This window comes from Crocodylus siamensis, chromosome 5 (genome assembly GCF_052110815.1).
Source record: "Crocodylus siamensis isolate JL-2025a chromosome 5, ASM5211081v1, whole genome shotgun sequence".
NCBI classification, from domain to species: domain Eukaryota; kingdom Metazoa; phylum Chordata; order Crocodylia; family Crocodylidae; genus Crocodylus; species Crocodylus siamensis.
Window position 1 is genome coordinate 133233436 of NC_143399.1, and position 19880 is coordinate 133253315.

A 19880-nucleotide genomic window follows, 5' to 3' on the forward strand; every position below is an offset into this window, starting at 1 on the left:
TTTACTTCTAAAATTAAATAAATACACTTCATATAACTTATGATCTGGGATTTTGCTCATCCAGTTCTTCACCTCCAATCAGATAGAGAGAATATTCTCTAGAGGACAGCACCTTCAAAAAACACAGGTTGGGTATGCCTAAGACTGATGTACTTCCAGCAGATTTGCCCGTGATACGCCTGTGGAACATCACTCTTTGAAATGCAGGGAAAGAGTTCTCTTTTAGGTTGTCCTAAAAGCTCATATTTTGAGATCAAGGTCAAAGCAGATATTTAGTGACCATATGGCTAGTATTTCATGCCAAAAGAGGGCAAAAGGAAGCCGTATTCTGGATTCTATATGCGGAGATAACATTTTAGAAAATTGCAGCAGCAATATTGTGAACAGTTTATAAGGAATTCAGTCATGAGTCCCTTAACAATTTTGAGAGTTGCATGTATAACTTCCACACCCTAAGATGTATACAAAAATTATCCCATGTTCTTTTGGATTAAGTTTCCTTCTAGATTTGTGTGTGTGTGTGTGTGTGTGTAAAAAGGCTACCACAGGGCATCTATACATGTACTCTGGGGTGGGAGTGCTTTAATCAGAGTGGCTCTGAGAGCTGCTCCAATTAAAGCACCCACAGCGTCACATGTATTCAGCATCCCGCGCTTCAAAATGGTGGTGCAGCGCTTTAACTAAAGCTTGTTCGATGAGCTTCAGTTAAAGCACTCCCAACACCATGTTGATATGCAGGGACGCTGAATATGTGACACAGAGGCTGCTGGAGCACACTAATTAGTACACTCCAGCAGACTCATTTAATCAAGTCTGCTCTGACACATGCTAATTAACACGCATTAGAGCAGAGCTCCCTTATGTGTATCAGTGCCCACAGTTGCTAGCTGTGTTACATGAGACACTAGTGTATCTAGCTTCAAAAGCAAGTACCTCTACTAAAACTAATTGTAAATTAAAGTTCACTGATGTTAAGACCTAAACATCTGTAGATGAGTAAGCAGCAGTAACTGGCCTGATACTCCATCATTAGAGACCATACTTAACTACGTTTACAGTTGGTTGAAAAGTGTCAGTAATTTTTCATTGAAAATATTTTTTAAAAAAAAGGTAGACCCCCCCCCCAAATTTTTCTCATCCTTTTCCCATTTTTTTCAATATTAAGGGAATAACAATAATAGAACAAGTTTTAAGAACTTTATTTCTGAACTGCAGTTTTCAAATACTGATAACTTCTCTTAAACCTGAAATTTTACAAATTAAGAACCAGAATATTTTGGTCAAAATGAGTACTTTTTGTGAACATTTTTGTATTTGTTGAAAAATAATTTTTCATTGAAAATGTATTTGAACAACATAACAATATTGATCTGATCTAATTACTTTATGGCTAAATATAGTCAAAAAGCCTGAGGCTGAATCCATCTCTATGATTCTAATGCGCCTGTAATTCTATGTAGTTTTTTTTTCCAGATTTGGCCACTTGCTTAATACATGATTTCAGCAAATGTGTATGTGTATGCAAGGATCTGGAATTAATAACTGATACTTTCCTGAAGCAAAACCCAATGTTTGTCCTTGTATACAGTTTTACTGACACAGACACAATTTTAATGGGTTTTACTTTTAATTGCATACTATCCTGGGTTATTTCAATGCCTGTTCTGGATTAGACTATCAAACCTATTGGTTATTATCGGCTAATGGCAGTAGCCTACTATTCCTCAGGAAGTATATGAGATACAATCCTATTACAAACACCACCTCTTACCTCTCAATCCACCCTGCACTGCTATCCCCCAAGCTTAGATGCACCCTTTCTCAAACAATGGTGCATGTATGGATTAATCACCTCCTTGTCAGGTAAAGAGATATTAATTGTGTCAGGATCATTAAGTCCATACGAGGACTTGAGTGATGGAAAGACCACTGTCTCACTCGCACAAACTTCAACATCTCTATTAAACCTCCTAAAAGACCTCAAGACAAGTAACCTCTTAGCTCCCTGTCAACAAATGATACTGTAAAACAATAGATTATGTAAAGCAGTGGAGAGGCAGCTAAATATTACTGATAAAACTTCGATGAGGAGGGCTAGAATGCTATCTCTAAAGTTTGTTTAAACTCACTGGGTTCACCAATCTGGAAACATGAAGACGGTGTGATGAGAATGCTGAGAATATAGATTGGTCAATGAGCACCATCATTTCATAATTAACCAAGATGTCTACAGTCAGGCCCCCAGATATACCACTGCATCTGCTTTGCAGAGGATGCTTGTGATGCTGACCCAGCCAGCCTAAAATCTGCCTTTTTTATAACAGGGACACTCCAGTGGAGAAATGGACCATATCTTTGAACCCCCCCCACCCCCAAAATCCCGCTCAGCAACATCCTACAATATAAAAATAAGCCCCCCTGCAACCCTGGTGGTATCCTATAACTCCATGCTGGAATCGATGAGACAAATCATTAATTAATTACAGCCTATACTCAACAAAGGTGCAAGCAACCATGCACTCAAGCAATAACACACGTTAAGTGTACTCTTATAGTAGCAAAGTCACAACTTGTGCAAGGTGTACATCAAGATCATATGAAGCAATATGTGTTTAGCTATTGTCTGACTGCTCCACAGAGAAAATGGCTGTATGTAGATGAAATGAGGGGCATGTGTGCACAACACTTTAAAGTGGATTAAATGATTCTGCACCACTTTTAAGTGTTGGTGTTTACATGCTTCAGTGGCGTATTATGCAGTAATTCCAGCTGCTGTAGCAAATCTGGTGGCATAATGCACCTTAAATGACTTGGAGCTTTTAGTTTGCTGCCCTACAGTTGTGGAGCGAAGCACCAGGCTCTGTGCAGCTCAGGGGCTCTGCAGGAAGCCCATGCAGGCAGCAGCCTGCAAAGGCAGGCTCTGCCTTTTTTCCCTGGAGCCTGCCTAACTGAGCTGTGTGCGGGCCCAGTGCTTCCCTCTGTGGCTGCAGTGCCTCCCAGGACCGCCCGAGCCAGGTGCCTGTAGGCGGGTGCCACCTGGAGTGGGGGGCCCCCACTGCCACAGAGGGAACACCAGTCCTCCCCACAGCCCAGGGACTGCTCCACCCACTGGCAGCTTGCCCTCCCCTCCCCACCACTGGAGAGGCAGGTAAGTTCAGTTGTATGCATGACGTGGGGATTTAAAGGGGCCTAAATCGAAGCAGTGTTTTTAAAATTCCACTGCTTCAGTTTAGGGCCCCCATTTCATCTACACATGCCCAATATGAGCAATCTGTGGTCCTCAGCTGTGGTGTTAGCCAGGGACCCTCTGCTGTACCAAGCCTTCAGGTGGGATGAGGAAAGCCACATGTTGGGAAGAAGGATCTTGGACCTTTCATTTGTCAGGTTGCTCCAGGATCAAGTTGAAAGCTATGTGCCTGCAGCCCCGGAGGGTCGCAGGGCTGGGAGTGATGATCAGCTAGCTGACTGTTAGTCCCAGCCCCAGCACCACATTGGAGCCTCTGAGTCAGCACTATGCTATGGTGCCCAGGCTGGGACCAACTGGCTCTGGTGCAGTGCTGGGGCTGGGATCACCAATGTGGGGGCTGTGCATGTTACTGATCATAGCAAACATTACCATTCAGCAGCTCCTTAGGGAGATGGGAGTTCAAGAAGAGTGGTTGCTTCTCAAGGAAGCGATCCTCAATGCACAAGACAAATCTATTCCAACATGGAGGAAAGGCAGCAAGAAGGCACAGCAGCCCTCCTGGCTCTCCAGGGACCTAGCGGACCTCCTGCGGCTAAAAAGGAAAGCCTACAAAGGATGGAGGATGGGATTCACCTCCAAGGAGGATTATTCTGCGGTGGTCCGGTCCTGCAGGGAGCAAACCAGGAAAGCCAAGGCTGCAACTGAACTCCAACTAGCCTCAAGCATCAAGGACAATAAAAAGTCCTTTTTCAAATATGTGGGGAGCCGGAGGAAAACCAAGGGCAACGTTGGACCCCTGCTAAACCAGACGGGGCAACTGACAACTGACGCCCAGGAAAAAGCCAACCTATTAAATAGGTACTTTGCGTCAGTCTTTCATCAGTCCCACGGGACGCCCATGCCTGCTATGGGACAGGGAGATCCGGGTGATGGGGATCCCCTACCCTCCATAAATGCTGACCTCGTGAAGGAACATCTTGAGAAGCTGGATACCTTCAAGTCAGCTGGCCCTGACAATCTGCACCCCAGGGTACTCAAGGAGCTGGTGAGCATCATAGCCCAGCCCCTGGCACGGATCTTTGAAAACTCCTGGCACTCTGGTGTAGTGCCCGAAGACTGGAAGAAGGCCAATGTGGTGCCAATCTTCAAGAAAGGGAGGAGAGTGGATCCAGCTAACTACAGGCCCATTAACCTGACTTCTATCCTGGGGAAGATCTTAGAAAAGTTTATTAAGGAGGCCATCCTTGATGGACTGGCCCAGGCTAACATCCTAAGGGATAGCCAGCACGGGTTTGTTGCGGGTAGGTCTTGTTTGACCAATCTCATTTCCTTCTATGACCAGGTGACCTATCACCTGGACAAGGGAGAAGAGATTGATGTCATATATCTTGGCTTCAAAAAAGCTTTTGATCTGGTATCCCATGATCACCTCTTGGCCAAACTGGCCAGTTGTGGCCTTGGCTCCACCACAGTCCGCTGGCTGGGAAATTGGCTCCGTGGTCGGACCCAGAGGGTTGTAATTGATGGCAGTCACTCATTGTGGTGCCCTGTGACCAGTGGGGTCCCTCAAGGCTCTGTCCTGGGACCCATACTGTTCAACATCTTCATTAATGATGTGGACATTGGAGTCAGGAGTGGACTGGCCAAGTTCGCCGATGACACCAAACTTTGGGGCAAAGCATCCACGCCAGAAGACAGGCGAGTGATTCAGGCTGACCTGGACAAGCTCAGCAAATGGGCAGACAAGAACCTGATGGTGTTTAACACCGAAAAATGCAAGGTTCTCCACCTTGGGAGGAAAAACCTGCAGCATCCTTCTAGGCTCGGCAGTGCTACGTTGGATAGCACTACAGAAGAAAGAGACTTGGGGGTCATCATTGACCACAAGATGAACATGAGCCTGCAATGCGATGCTGCGGCTAATAAAGCGACCAAAACGCTGGCTTACATCCATAGATGCTTCTCGAGCAAATCCCAGGACGTCATTCTCCCCTGGTACTCAGCCTTGGTGAGGCCGCAGCTGGAGTACTGTGTCCGGTTTTGCGCTCCACAATTCAAAAAGGATGTGGAGAAGCTTGAGAGAGTCCAGAGGAGAGCCACGCACGTGATCAGAGGTCAGGAAAACAGATCTTATGATGACAGGCTGAGAGCCATGGAGCTCTTTAGCCTGGAAAAGTGCAGGCTCAGGGGTGATCTGATGGCCACCTATAAGTTTATCAGGGGCGACCACCAGGATCCAGGGGAACGTTTGTTCACCAGAGCGCCCCAAGGGATGACTAGGTCGAACAGTCACAAACTCCTGCAAGACCGCTTCAGGCTGGACATAAGGAAGAATTTCTTTACTGTTCAAGCCCCCAAGGTCTGGAACAGTCTGCCAGCGGAGGTGGTTCAAGCACCTACATTGAGCACCTTCAAGAGTAAATTGGATGCTTATCTTGCTGGGATCCTATGACCCCAGCTGACTTCCTGCCCTTTGGGCAGGGGGCTGGACTCGATGATCTCCCGAGGTCCCTTCCAGCCCTGTTGTCTATGAAATCTATGAAATCAAAACATGTTCTAAAATTTAATTCAACACAAATTTAACACATACTAAGTGTTCTGTGTGACAAAGCCCTTGTTACACTGAAGAGAAGCCCTAACCTGTGAAAGAGATCCTGGACCAATCCAGAGGACACTGTACGATACCCAAACACTGTGTCAGAGTGATAAGGAAAATGCACGAGGGCTTATTATTTTTATCTAGATCTATGTATCTTGTATGTTACTGATTAATAAAATTAATTTTTATGGGATCCTGTGCAAAATCTGAGAGTGTTGTATATTCATTGTACATCACTCCAGGATTGTGACACTAGGATTTTCAATTCTTGATATTCAGAAGCATCCCTTTTAACAGTTCCAGCAGAGCTATTGAATCCTACCATACCAGGGCTTTCTAGGCCATTTCTCACTGTCTTAGTAGATCTTAATACTCAGGTATTGGGTATTTGCAAACTTGCTAAGGGAAATACTCAGATTTGTGGACCACTGACAAAGTAGTCTGCTCCATCAGGCTTGTGTGTGGCTAAAAAATAGGTACCAAATATGACCAGCTTTTCTACTCTAGTTTTGCTGGCCTTTTAAGATTAAATTAATAGTCTTTACAGTGCCTACTAAAAGGCAAACTGCAAAGCTGAAATAAAAGTTAAAGCCTGTATTACCAAACCTCATAAAATCCCATTTAGGCACACAGGTCAGTTTCTAAGTTGATTTTTAGTGATCCTGATAGGGTGGTATTTGTGGCTACTCACTGTCTTCAAAAACAGTATGAGTTTAGGTATTCACATCTGGAAATTCTAGGAAACTGGTGCAGAATGCTCTATGAATGAGAGAGGCATTCAGCACAAAAACAAGCTTTTCAAAATTCTTTCACCCCACCATTAGAAATTCACTTCTCTGAAAAGTGGTAGGCTTAGTTTCTATATTTAATGGTTCTAGGTGAATGTAATCATTTTACCCGTGCTAAGATACCTACTATCCGTGGCTGCATTGGGTTAATGTAATGACATCATATTGCGCATGTATTTAGCCTTTTCAAGAGCCCAGTCCTTCAGATCTTTGTCAAAATTCTCAGTTTTGGTTAGATGAGTCTCAAGAACTTGCTCTATCTAGAATGTAGGTTGAAGTTGGGTTTATCTTTTACTACATATTTATACAATGCCTAGCATACTGGGGCCCTAGCCTGATGTAAATGAATAAATAATGACGATTAATAATCACTATTATTATTATTATTATTATTAGTTCAAGGTTCACTTCTCAGTGTAATTTATTTTTAAACAAGGCCATTTCAAAGTTATACGAGTACTAAAATGTAATTACTATAACCTTTCTGTATTCTGCATGCTTAGTTAAAGTCAAATTGATTTTGTTTCTAAATGTCATATATCAAGTTCCAACCTATTTTTATTGCAATGTTATAAACCCTTCAATCTTAGTGATAATGCTGATTGAGCTGATATCTCAGCAGTGTGAACTGTCACTACGTGTTCTTATACAGTACAACAAATACTGAATGTTAAGCATAAAATGAATTAACTTAAGGATGAAAAATCATGGAAGGAAAATATGGCATGTAGTGATGGAGCCAATATGCATTTAGCAAGAAAGATCTTTGCCATGACTGACTACATTGGACCAAATCTTGCTATATTCTCAATGCAGTGGACTAAATCTGATTTCCGATGATCTGAAATGCCCTCTCCCCAGCGTACATTCACAAGAAGAATTAAGGAGTTGGCATATATGTGTTTATGTATGACAAAATACAGTAATAGGATTTAAGTGTTTTTCTAGCTGTACTGGTCTAGGGAATATGAGAAGCAAGGTTTGTTTGTTGTTGATACCTTTTACTGGACCAACCCTATAGTAAGGAAAGAAGTCAGAAAAGCTTTTGAGTACAACATACTTTTCCTCAGCTCACCTTTTGGTTAACTACTTTAAGTTCCAAAGCTTGTCTAGCACTTCTCTTCCAAGTATATAGTTGGTCCAATAAGAGCTACTACCAAACAAACCTGGCTTTTTTGAAAAATTAATGAAATTCCTCTAGAGTAACGGTCTCTTCCCTAGGGTGTATGAGCTCCACAGGAATCCAGGGATTGTGACCATCCTGCTCTTCCTGCCTTCCTAGATCAGAAAGAATTCTTTCTAGATCCCAATGCATGATGTGGAAGTCCCTGAGAACCAGTAATCTAAGGATAGAAGTAGACATCACCAAATGAAGTACATCAGCTGGGCTGGGATGTCCTAGTATAGTTAATTCACTTCACTGGGTGAAACATATGTCGCCCGTTACCCTGCTCATTGATCTTGCAGGACAGCAGATGATGTGTTCCCCACTTCCAGAGATGTACCCCCGAGATCCCAGGGTCATGCTTCTGGAAGCAAGGAAAACCAGGCAGGCGCGCTCTAAGTTGCCCATATTCTCCTACCATAAAGCAAATAGATGTCTGCTGTAATGAAGTGGCACACATTATTAACACCTTTGTTTTAGGCACAAATTTGGGCATCTGTGGTAAAACGAGTATGGATGTCTCTGTGCTTTCATTTTGTGCCACCAGAACATTTTTTATGGCAGCACAAAGGTGATGTCTATTTCCATCCTGAGATTCTTCTTTTGACTACTTTCACTGAGGATGTGGGAGGGATACTCTGCTCCCTCCGCATCGGAAGAAGCTACAGATTCATTCACTAGAACGCTCAGTTCTCAGAATATCTACTCTGCCAGTTATCTTAGGCTGCAAAGCCTCCCCTGCTTTCCCTTGCATAGTGCAGGAGGTCCTGTCAGGCTGGTGTAGACCCTTCTTCAGAGCATTTCACTCTGCTCAGGAATTAATACAGCCTGATGTGGCACAAAATGTGGTGCAAACCGTTCAAGACCACTTGTTAGCAAGACCTGAGAATTCATTCATACTCTTGGAGAGTCCGTTTATGCGTCATTTATTAGAGCAGAATCTTTAAACAGCAGAATCTTATGTAATATCCAATGTTAAGTCAATGGAAAGAGTCTGGTTGACTTCAGTGAACTTTGGATCAAGACCTAATTGCACAAGACACAGTGGAAAGTTTTGAGCTCCACATTAATGTTTTTGCATGGTGAATGATTATCCACAAAGAGTTCACTCTGGCATGTGGGAGCAGAGATTCCCCTTTTGGGCCCCACCACCTCTGACCCTGCAACAGGACAAACAGAGCCTCATTGAACAGCACTCAACAAACATTTTTGCTAGTCAGGAACAGCTTTTTGTGCTTAGGCCAATTACTGGTTTAATTATCTCTGATTGCCCTGGGCAAAGGAAGCAAAGGGGGGGACAGTTCTAAAAGGGTTCCCATTAAAGTACAAAACAAGCTCTTGCATGCACATATATTTGAGCACAATATATCATGGTTGAACACCTTACTGTGCCTTTGATATTCTTGACTTATTAAAAGAGATAGTGAAGGAAGAACTCGCAGAAGCCGACCAAAGCAACTGAAGCAGCACACTGTTGTGTCAAAAACCTTGGGCATTATTATTTTAAGTGCATCTAAACTAAATAAAAAATTACAGCTAAAAAAACTAACATTTAAAATATCGAAACCTAGTATAAACTGCATAATTCTGAAACCTTATGAGAGTTCTGTGGGTTTTGTTCAGGTAATTCTGATACTTCAGATAAAAGTATTTCTATTCTAACAATATAGTGACATTTATACAACAAAGGGTGAAGCAAATTCAGTTACCATGAATGGTGGCAGAACTGATACAAAAAAGTCGGCTACTCTGTCTATGAACTGTTCTTCATTGCAGCATCTTACATCAAGTCCCCCTTTGTCATTCAGTAACTCCAAAATACTATTCTTTCAGCATGTAGGGCTGGGGGAAAATCAATTCTAACACTGGTATTCAGATTTATGATGGAGCGAGTGAAACACCAGGAATAACAAAGGAATGCAGTTAATCTAACGTGAGTGGATCAGAAACAAGGGAAATTACATGTATAAACAAAAACCAAACAGAAGATGCTGACACATACACACAAGTTTGAAATATTAAGGGTCTGTTGTAGAGTTTGCACAAAGCAAATAAACCACAGCCCCTTAACCTGTTAAACCATTATAGGAGCAACCATTATTATTGCTAAGGTTCATTTTTCATCAAAGGCTTCAACAATATTATTATTCATCAATGAACCAACAATAATTTCAGATTCTTAAGTGATTTAAACAATAGGGAATACAAATGTGGAATGGTATCACAAAGAGTTGCAGAGCAGGAATCTCCCAATTCATTTTCATGCTGCACTAGAGGCTGATAAATACTATGATAATAGGTGCTTTAGAAATACATTATCCATCTAACCATTTAAATACAGGCAGACAATTGATTTGCTGATCCTACTGAAAATGATCACTGAAAAATCTAATACCACAATAATTACTGAGAGAAGGGGAAAAATAAATACAGTTACTCTGATTGTGCAAGGTAATCACTTACCTGAAAATATCATTTGGGCTTGTCAGTAGACATCCTCACCTGCTCACATCATGCAGATTTGGAAGCTCCATATTTCAAAATAGAAAATTAAAAAAATGCTATTGTCTCCTAATCAATGTGCTAATTCCACTGAAGAGATTTGCTGTTACTGTTGGAATTCATTTGGAGGCATGAAGAAGAAACAGACTAGGCAGGCGTGCCTTGCAGAAATACAAAGCTAAGGTTTTTGCTTCTTTATGGAATATCTTTGCAACTGCAAAGAAAAGCTAACTAGTTATTGAGCCGTCTGCTCTCACTGCAAGCAGACTGAATGGCTGCTTGGTATTCTGGCTTGGTTTTCTATCACATCCAGATACAGTTTGCCTGACATAGTTCTATTCAGATGCTAGAGGATCACTGGCTGTTCTAGTTTGCTGGGAACAAAACAGCAACAAGCACTACAGCTGCACGTCCTTGTGAGACTGCTTAATTCTCTATTTCAAGGCAGCCTGCCCATGCTCTGATGTATCATTTAGCCTTTTGTATGCAGATGGATTTTACACACTTAGTTCCGGATTCTGTGCCTCCATGAGACTTTACATGTTCATTCAGTTACTTCTAGAGCTATTAAGACTCCCATCAGGAAAAAAAAAAAACATACATAAAACAATATACTGACCCTTGTTCTCTTTCTGTGCAGTCAAAACAAATATCCTTTATTTTATTATTTTTTCTGGTGACAAGTTTATGATTTCTTTCATTTAGGGGCTTTTTGTGGGGGGGTGGAGATGTTAAATACTGAAAGCATGGAAGATAAGCTTACTGAGTCTTAGGGTGCAGACAGAAATGCAGCTCCCCAGTCTAACTCATGGCACTTTGCAGAATCACCATGAATTGGATTGATCCTCTGGAGCCAATAGACATTAGCTGGTGGGTTGGGAAGGTGGAGGATCGGCTCCAATTTAGAGCCAATCCAGGGAGAGATGCTTTCGTAGACATTAGGGCTGGAAGGGACCTCGGAAGATCATCGAGTCCAGCCCCCCTGCCCTAGGGCCAGGAAGTCAGGTGGGGTCACAGGATCCCAGCAAGATAAACGTCCATATGTCATCTCTGCAGCATCTCTCCCTTGGCTCTGCCCCCCTCCACTCTGCCTCCCCCCACGCAGCTCCAGTGTTATGTCTGGATGGAAGTGGGGAAAAGGCAGGAGGTTCTGGGAGTTCTCTAGCCAAGCTGGAGCCTTGGTGAGAGATCCAATCTACCTGCCTCACTCTTCAGTACTGGCTGGGAAACCCCCAGAATGAGCTCCTTCTGCTCCCTTTTCTCCCTCCCACTCTAAAAACAGCACAGGGAACAGAGCTGGATTGTGTCAGGGTGCAATGAAAGTACAGATTGTCATAGGATTGGGCCCTCTTAAGGTGGTCTGCAGCTGTGCACTTGTGTTTAGTCATGGCTGTAGACCACTTTCTGGGGCCAGATTGGGTAAAAATTGTCACATCTGGCTGCCCTTAAAAGGAATTTGGTAGCATTTCCTCTTTTTCTTTCTTATCCTTTGTCAAGTGAGTGGTAAGGATGCCTGAATGGAAGAATTCTCTGGCCAACCAACACAAATATTGACTCTATTCTTCACACTAGGTGTTCACAAGGAGGAATGGGAAAGTAACAAGTAGCCAGAGAGAGTCCATCAAGATAGAGCTCAATTTTATAGATGGACTAACTGATGTCATGAAATAATGTAAATCACTGGCTGGATTTAGACTTATGGGCTAAGTACAGACAGTCAAAAACCCTGAGGCTGAATTGATTCGATCTTCACAAGTTAGTCTAAAATGCATACATTGAACCGATAAGCAAGTGAACAGATATTCACCTTTGACTTAGGGGTCCACAAATGAAAAAAGATTGAAAACCACTGCTCTAAACCTCCAAATTCACATACTCTAGTGGGTAATTACTGTTGATAGAATTAGAGGCAAAACTCTACCAGTTTAGTTTTCATCTGTCTGCATTTATCCAAGGGTAGCCATTTCCTAAAGAAAATATTGCCTATACCCCTTCATCTATTCCCTAGGCACAGTGAATAGATGTGCATATGCCTTTTCCCGATCCTAGTTTAATCTGCACTGGTTTACAGTGTAACAGTGTTTTTACTATATATTGTATGATTAAAAACACATTCACCAATGATGCTATGGAAGTGGGGTGCAACAATGGGACATTTTAAGTGTAAATAAGATCCTATAAGGTTATATCCAAGTCTGTGCACTGATCCCTGCCATCAGGGTTGGCAGCTGCCCTTTTGTAAAATGTAATTGTAGCTCAGTTGCCAAAGTTGTTGCCTCTTAATTTTAGTTCTGAAATCATTTCTTTAGTTCTGAAACGCTTCCAGAGAGGTCCAGAGTGGGGAGCTGCTGTGCTCTCTCCTCTTTACCAACAGCTGCTTATGCCTCTATTTCTACTGCCATGATTATCTCACATAGGTTATGGAATGACAAAATTCAAATAATGGATCCCTCAATTCTTCTCTCCATCTTGTCATTTCTTGTAATGCGACTGTTTCTTTTACTCCTTGGCCATTTATAGTTGACTTTTCATTCATATTATTTCTAATCTGAAAGGGGTTTTTTTTGAACAGTTCGCAAAATGTACAGTCTAAATGCAAAAATCAACCTTCTTACTAGCCTGCAAAACATGGCAGTAGAGTAACAGCTTTTCACCTCCAATGGTTTGTTGTCATATTGCAGCAAGTGCACCAACAGAAGCATGTTACTCAAACTCACTTAACCTGCTCCAGATGATATTTTGCATTACAGTTGAGTACCTTACTGCAGAATTCTTCCTTGCTTACTGTGCAGTGAATAATGGAAACACACTGCCCAGAGATACAGGATGACTCTTACGGTATTGCAGACATCTCACGCTGACCATTGTTGTGCAGGGTGGAGGTCCTGTAGGTATTTTGTATGTCCATATCCAAAAGAACCCCAGATCAAACAAAAAACTTTTTACCAAGAGTATGTTTGAGAGACACCTGGAATTTGCAGAATTATTTCTCGGTTTGATTACTGCTGCATTATACATAACTTACCCAATCCTATCTTTGTAAGCAGTGTCCCTCACTCTCCAGCCTTAACTTGGCAGCATTTTGTGTTGGCAGGATGCTGTTGCCAAGGGAGACAAAATGGATGTGCAGCTGGCTTTTCTTTCACCTGCACTTAGTGCTGCGGATGCTATTCATGTGACTGTACAACCTTTGGCTATGAGGTGACTTACTGTCAATGTTACATGACCTTTTAGAGTCCTGACAATGGCATAAATAGCCATGTGGCATGTTGGGAAGCTAAAATGGGACCATATCAAAGACGGATTTAGCTGATGTCACAACTGCTGACACGGTCAAGGATATCAATTTCACTAATACCAGTAAAGGGAAGGACAAGAGGATTTTAAACAATATTACTGAATTTCCTTTCTAACAGAAGCCAGGCACAGAAAGGGCTAGATCCTGTAAAGGATTTAGGCACTGCAGCACCTTAACTGTAAGCAACCATTCCCAGAGTGCAACCCCAAACCCAGAATTAGGTGCCCAGGCTCCCTATAAAGTGCAGGGTGTTGCGGCCCTATGATGGATGGAATTTACAAAGGTATAATTAGGCTGAATAGCAGGAACTAGTCTTTTACAATGACAGGACAATATTTCTCAGTGGAAAAAAGTAGAAATCCCATTGTTTGATGCATTTAAAACCAGACTACCAAGCAGCAATAAATATGCTTTAGAGAATATTATTATTTAACAAGAACAGACCAGAGGACATAAGATCAGTTTTGCCACTCTTAACTCGAAACTCCCTTTGATATAATTGGGAGTTTGGATGATACAGGGATTGTGAGAGCAAGCACAATGGTAGTATTTCCTGGCTCATTCACACAACATGGTAGCCATCTCACATAGTTTATCTTGGCTTTTTGTCATCTACAAATTGGTCTCTTCAGGGACTCTTACACTACTCTGATGATAATGGTAAGGTTTTTTGTTTCATTTCCCAGTAATGTTTCTCACTCTCACTGTGTTTGAAACTTATAAAACATAATGACAGAAACAAATTGTTCAGAAGACACTGATTTGCATCATCACATTTATAATAGTTTTGTACCTAAGGGCAAGATGCTGAGCCTTGGAGTAGAAAGAATGTAAAGGAAAAATTCTAGCAAGAAATTCTTAAAAAAGGAAGCACTGAATAGCCAGGACTCTTGAAATGTTAACTGTTCATCTGTCTGATGCCTTCACACCTTGGTATTAGACTTCATGTAGCCTGACATCCTAGGCAGAATGAAACCTTCTCATGTGAAGGTTTTGAAGTAATATCCCTTCTTTGTAACACTATTTCCGAACAAGTGCAGAGAGGCGTGGAGTCAGCTGGATGTTTAAGGCAAACATCTAACTAATCACTAATCTTCTGATTTTGCAGGTGCTGTCATTTTTTCCCATGCCATTCCTAGAAAGTCAGAGCTTAGACACCACATTGGCAGGTACTATAGGAAATTGGTACCTTACTTAGAAGTAGTACTAGGGTTACAGGTATATCAATACTGACTATACATGGATCTTTCATGTGTTCCAGCAATGTCATCCCTTCCCCAGCTGGGACTTTGGAAAGTTCACTCAGGCAAATTCATGGACCATATTGTTTTGAGAGTCAAATGCTGGATCTGCAAAGGAACTAGACATTCCTGTGACTAGTAAACATATACTAAAATAGGGGAGATCAAATCTTATTCTTGGGATCATTAGCTGAACACTGCAGGGACCAAAGGATATTTTCTACCTCATTAGGAACATTGCAAAACTGCCCAGGTAATGGTAAATGGATTATTTTGCCTTTAAATTGGATATTAAACAAAACAACATAATCTCAGATGGTAAATCCTATGTTTTTATAAGCAAGGTCAGAGCTGGAATTGGACACAATGGGTGCAACTACACATGTGCTTTAATGTACAGTAGCCTATTTTACTATGCATTAAAATGTCAGGTAAAAACCATGCAAATAAACTAATGTGCAGTAAAATAGGCTTCTGCACATTAAACACCACTAAAAAGCATGCGCTTTCACTACAGCACATTAGGGCAGCCTGATGCAGCCTGATTTAGTACCTCACACTAGAGGTACTAAATTTAATGGCAATTAGGAAAGGTACACGCAGGGCAGGCAATTATTTTGGCTGGAGGGCTACTTGAGTTTTGGTGAGCTGTCAAGGGCTGCAAAGGTAGCCTCATACCTTGAAAGGTGCCCCACTCCCTGGTTGCCATTTTGGGACCAGAAGTCCTGCCCCTTAACTTCTGACCTTGCCCTTTGAAGTCCCTCCCTTTGCTCCCCCAGAAGTACTCCTTTTGGGAGGGGGGTTGGACATCTTGAAACCAGAAAAAAACCAAATCATACACTAAAAGTCAAATACCTACTATATTTTAACTTTATTACAAAAGATATTTTGGTCATGATTTGTGTTTGTGTAGTGTATATAAAGATGATTGTATAATAACTCAAAAATAAAGTCTTATTCTGGTATATTGTGTGTGTGGGGTGGGTGTGTGTGTGGGGACAATAGAATATGTTGGGGGACAATAGTATATGTGGAGGGCTTGTGGGGGAAGGGTGTGGGTGTGTGGCGTTTGTGGGGTGTGAGGGAGGGTGCGGGGGGTGGGAACCCCCTCATTTGCCGCCATGGTGCACAGCCCCCACCACCAGCAGCAGGTGGTGGGTGCTTGTGGCCTGTGCAAGCACTGCCACCCAGCAGTGTACAGCTCTGGCCAGTGCTGCACATGGTGGCAAGGAGTATTGCCAAGCCAGCCTGCCCCTATCGTGCAGGGCTCTGTGCAGTGCATGCACAGTTCCTGGCACTCGTGCGTCACTGGGGGAAGCCCTGCATGATGGAGCCAGCTGCCTTTGCTGTTCCCTGCCCTACAGGTCCCAGGACTCCACCAGAAGTGGAGGAGAGCCCCATCTCCTGCTGCTGCTGCTGCTGCTGCTGCTGCCAGCTGCTTTTGCCATTCCCTGCCCTGCAGGTCCCAGGACTCCACCAGAAGTGGAGGAGAGCCACAAGCACCTGCTGCTGCTGCTGCCAGCAGCAGGGGCAGTGCATCATGTGGAGGGAGATGGGGCGTTCCTACACCCCACCACCCTCCCTCCCTCACACCCATGCCCTGCCCACTTGAGCTCCATGCTCCTGCCAAGCCCTGTGTGTGGGCTCCACGCTGCCGCCAGCCCCAGTCCCAGCCTCATGCTCTGTGCTCCTGCCCAGCTGCAACTCCCACTCCTGCCTCTGCTGCATCCCTACCCCCTGCCTGGAGTGAGTGGGACACTGAGGAAGCCAAGCAAGTCCCCCAACTGCAGCGGCGGCAGCAGCAGCCTTGCCTGGAAGCTGTGTGCCGGCTGGGCTGGGCCCTTCCACGCACAAGGGTGGGAGCAAGGCATGCAGGCTGGGGGTGTACAGTTAGTTGGTAGGTGCCCGTGGGCCAGAAGAATTCGCCTGGTGGTCTGGATCTGGCCTACAGGCCGTATTTTTCCTGCCCACAGTGTAGATGCACCCACTCATTGCTAATGATGTCAGGACTTGGCATCTTGTATTTAATTCAGTATTGAGATTTACTGTTTAATACATTAGATTTGATAGTGGGGGACACAGAACACAGCATGCAAAGACTCTGTACAATATCTGATCCAGTGGTATAGTATATCTGATTAGCAAGGGGATTTGTGATTTCATGGGTACTATATATTTAGTTCAAAGGAGGATCTGATTTATTAGACAACATACTCTATTAGACTGGTGATTTATATTTTTAGTGAAAATGAATTAATTCATTTTTGTGGTTCGTGTCTGCCTGTCATTATGAATGGCATTGCCTAATAAGTGCAGTTCCATGTGGGAGGTGCTGTTTTTACTTGCACATTTGCATTTCCTTTTAACAAGCAATAACATTATTTCCCCATAAGTACGCAGACTAAAAATGGAAAATGGAAAGTTTTGTATGTTATTCTTTAACTTGATCGAATCGTGTAATTAGGTAACACTTAAGCATGTAAGTAACCTCACACACAGAAAGTGATTTCCCACTTTAATGGACTACATATACACTTAAACTTATAAACATGTTAAGTGCATTTGGCTCATAAGGTAATATTAGCCTCCTTGATGATCAACATTTCACCATTTTAATTACAATATTTACCTTTATATAATAGTTTTATATGATCCTCTATTTATCACTCCTCAGTCTGATTAAAATACCCAAAGATACCACTGAAAATTGGGCCTAAATAAAGCAAGCCATGTAAAAGACAGAAACCACTTCACCCATTACTGAAATGTATGTCTATTTTCTGAAGTCAGACTGGTAGCTCTGAAACACCCTGATTATTCACAGAATAACTATGTTAAGAACAGAGAAATACCTACTTTTCCACACTACCATGTCAGTGCATTAGACCTCTCGAGAAGTGCCCCTAAATAGCTCAGTCTCAATGCTCATTCATCAACAGTCTTTATTCTGAGATTTGTCAATTAGTATCACTTACAGTGTTGGGGCTGTGACATGGGTATCTTCTACCTAGCAACTGCACTAAGATCCCCAATTTATTTCAGTCAAAGCAAAATGCTGTGCAGTGACTACTGACCTGAGCTGGTTTCAAAGCAGCAAATCAGAGGATGAATGGCTGGGTGTTGTATTCATTCCCCTGAGCCATCTAGTCTTCAGGAGCATGGCAACTGTCAAACATTATACAGCTGCTTTATGCAACTATTTGGAGCAGAAGTTGAGAGTGTGGAGGGGGGAGAGGGAAGGGATATTTAAATCATAATTCTGAGGTTTAGTCAAGAAACATCCCTTTTGTATAACATGCTGTTGTTATAATGGCTTCCAGTTAGTTTTATATCGTACCTGAAAGATGCTGCCTAGAACAGAAGGGTGACCCCTAAAATCTTGTTTGGCTATTATTTTAAGATTCTTTCAAATTGAACAGTGATACCTAACAAATTATCATGTTCTTTCCTGAGGCAATCTGGGTTTCTCATGAGTGAGTGTTGTTTGGATGAAGCATTGAGGTGTCTGTGCTATGTGCTGGTGCCCGTCTGCCCGTCAGCCCTGTGCTCTGGTTGCTGTGCTGCTGCATGATATTGATTTTCTATTGAAATTACAGAAATGTCAGCAATGTACCTGGAGCATTCAGTGCAGTTACTTTAAATTGCTACCCCTGGTGCATCACAGGAACAACATGGTTATACCAGCAGCCCCCTTAGCGTGCACTCCAGGTCTGACAATTCAGAGCTCCTTCTTTAACACAGGGGCAGCAGACTTTGTAAATACCAGTGATTTTTTTTTTAAATAGTGATGCAAGCACAAATATACATGAGAGTGCATCCGGGGAGGTTGTTTCTCTCCCAAAACAGCTAATAAAATAGGTTTTTTAATTGTTTATGTTGCTCTGGCACTGCTTTCTATGATTAGATTTTATTTATTAATATGCAAAGCATAACCTTGAAACTGGAGCTCAGCAGAGCCAATTACAAATTATAAACTCCGTGTTCAAGCCTTTTGAACCAATTATAATTAACATCATTCAGATTTCTTTGGACATACAATACCCTTGCATGTTAAAAGAGCTACATGCCAATCAGATGTTACATTCCCTCAAAATGTTACGATACTATTGATAGAAGTGCCCTGTTGTCACACTTCCACTTAGTACATTTTTCCCTTTCATTTTCTTAAAGCGCTTTCAGCTGTCATTGTACCATAAGGGTGAAATTATTCACATAATAAGCGCAATAGAAAAAAGGCAATTCTGTTTAGAGACAGAATGCTAAGGGTGGCCCACTAGCCCTAGACCTGCAGGAAAACATTAGACTTTGTATTAACATTGACTGTAGTGGCAAAATGAATATATCAATCACTACCACTTCCTTTGTCCTTGTAAAGGTCAAGGTATAGGGCAGAAGGAATATAAACGAGGACTATACAGAAGACATAATTTTAAGATAAAGTGATCAGCTGAACTCGAATCAATATGAGCAGAAGGGCGTAGAATACATTAGAGAGAGACCAGATTAGCTGAAGCCAATGTCAAACAAAATTCACTGGAACTAAGACTGACCTCAGTAATGCTGGTGCAGAGTCCCACCAACTCCATGAGAGCCAATGAGTTTATACTGTGTATAACTATTCCTGGGGCTCTAATGGATTCTTTCAGTCAAACAGAAAATAGCAACAACGGCTGGAACCCAAAACCAAATTCAAATGAGAAATAAGGAACACATTTTCAGTGATGAGGGTGATTAACCATAAGAGCCAACTGCCAAGACAAGCAGTGAATTCTCCAGATCTTGCTGTCTTTAAACCAAGACTAGATGCCTTTCTTGAAGATATACTTTAGCCACATACAAGCTCAGTGGAGAGGGAACTGAATGAAATATATTGTTTTGTCAGGGTTTTTATGACTCTAGGAAGAGTGCAACTGATTTGGTCCTAACCAAATATGTGTCTGCATAGAAGAAGAATGGGTCCTATTCTGTCACTGGTGTTTCTATTTATTTACTATGCATTCATTCTGAAGTCTCTCTGCTGGAAGCTGTACATTCATTCTCTCTGTTACATGGCCAGAAGCACAGTAACACCTACAGCAACGGTTTTTTTGCATTACAGCT

At 42.3% G+C, this 19880-nt stretch overlaps 1 protein-coding gene across 3 annotated transcripts in view; it reads right to left on the bottom strand.

Moving 5' to 3' along the window:
• The window catches only part of TMEM108 (transmembrane protein 108), a 263786-nt gene that overhangs the window by 17121 nt on the left and 226785 nt on the right, over positions 1-19880 (bottom strand). The window contains exon 1 of one of the 3 annotated variants that reach the window (XM_090046368.1): positions 10203-15629. The exons of the other annotated variants lie outside the window; for them this stretch is intronic. Within the exon in view, the coding sequence (XP_089902494.1) occupies positions 10203-10215 (13 nt within the window). The 5' untranslated portion in view covers positions 10216-15629. Of the gene's footprint in view, positions 1-10202; positions 15630-19880 lie in introns of those variants that run through there. 3 annotated transcript variants of the gene reach the window in all.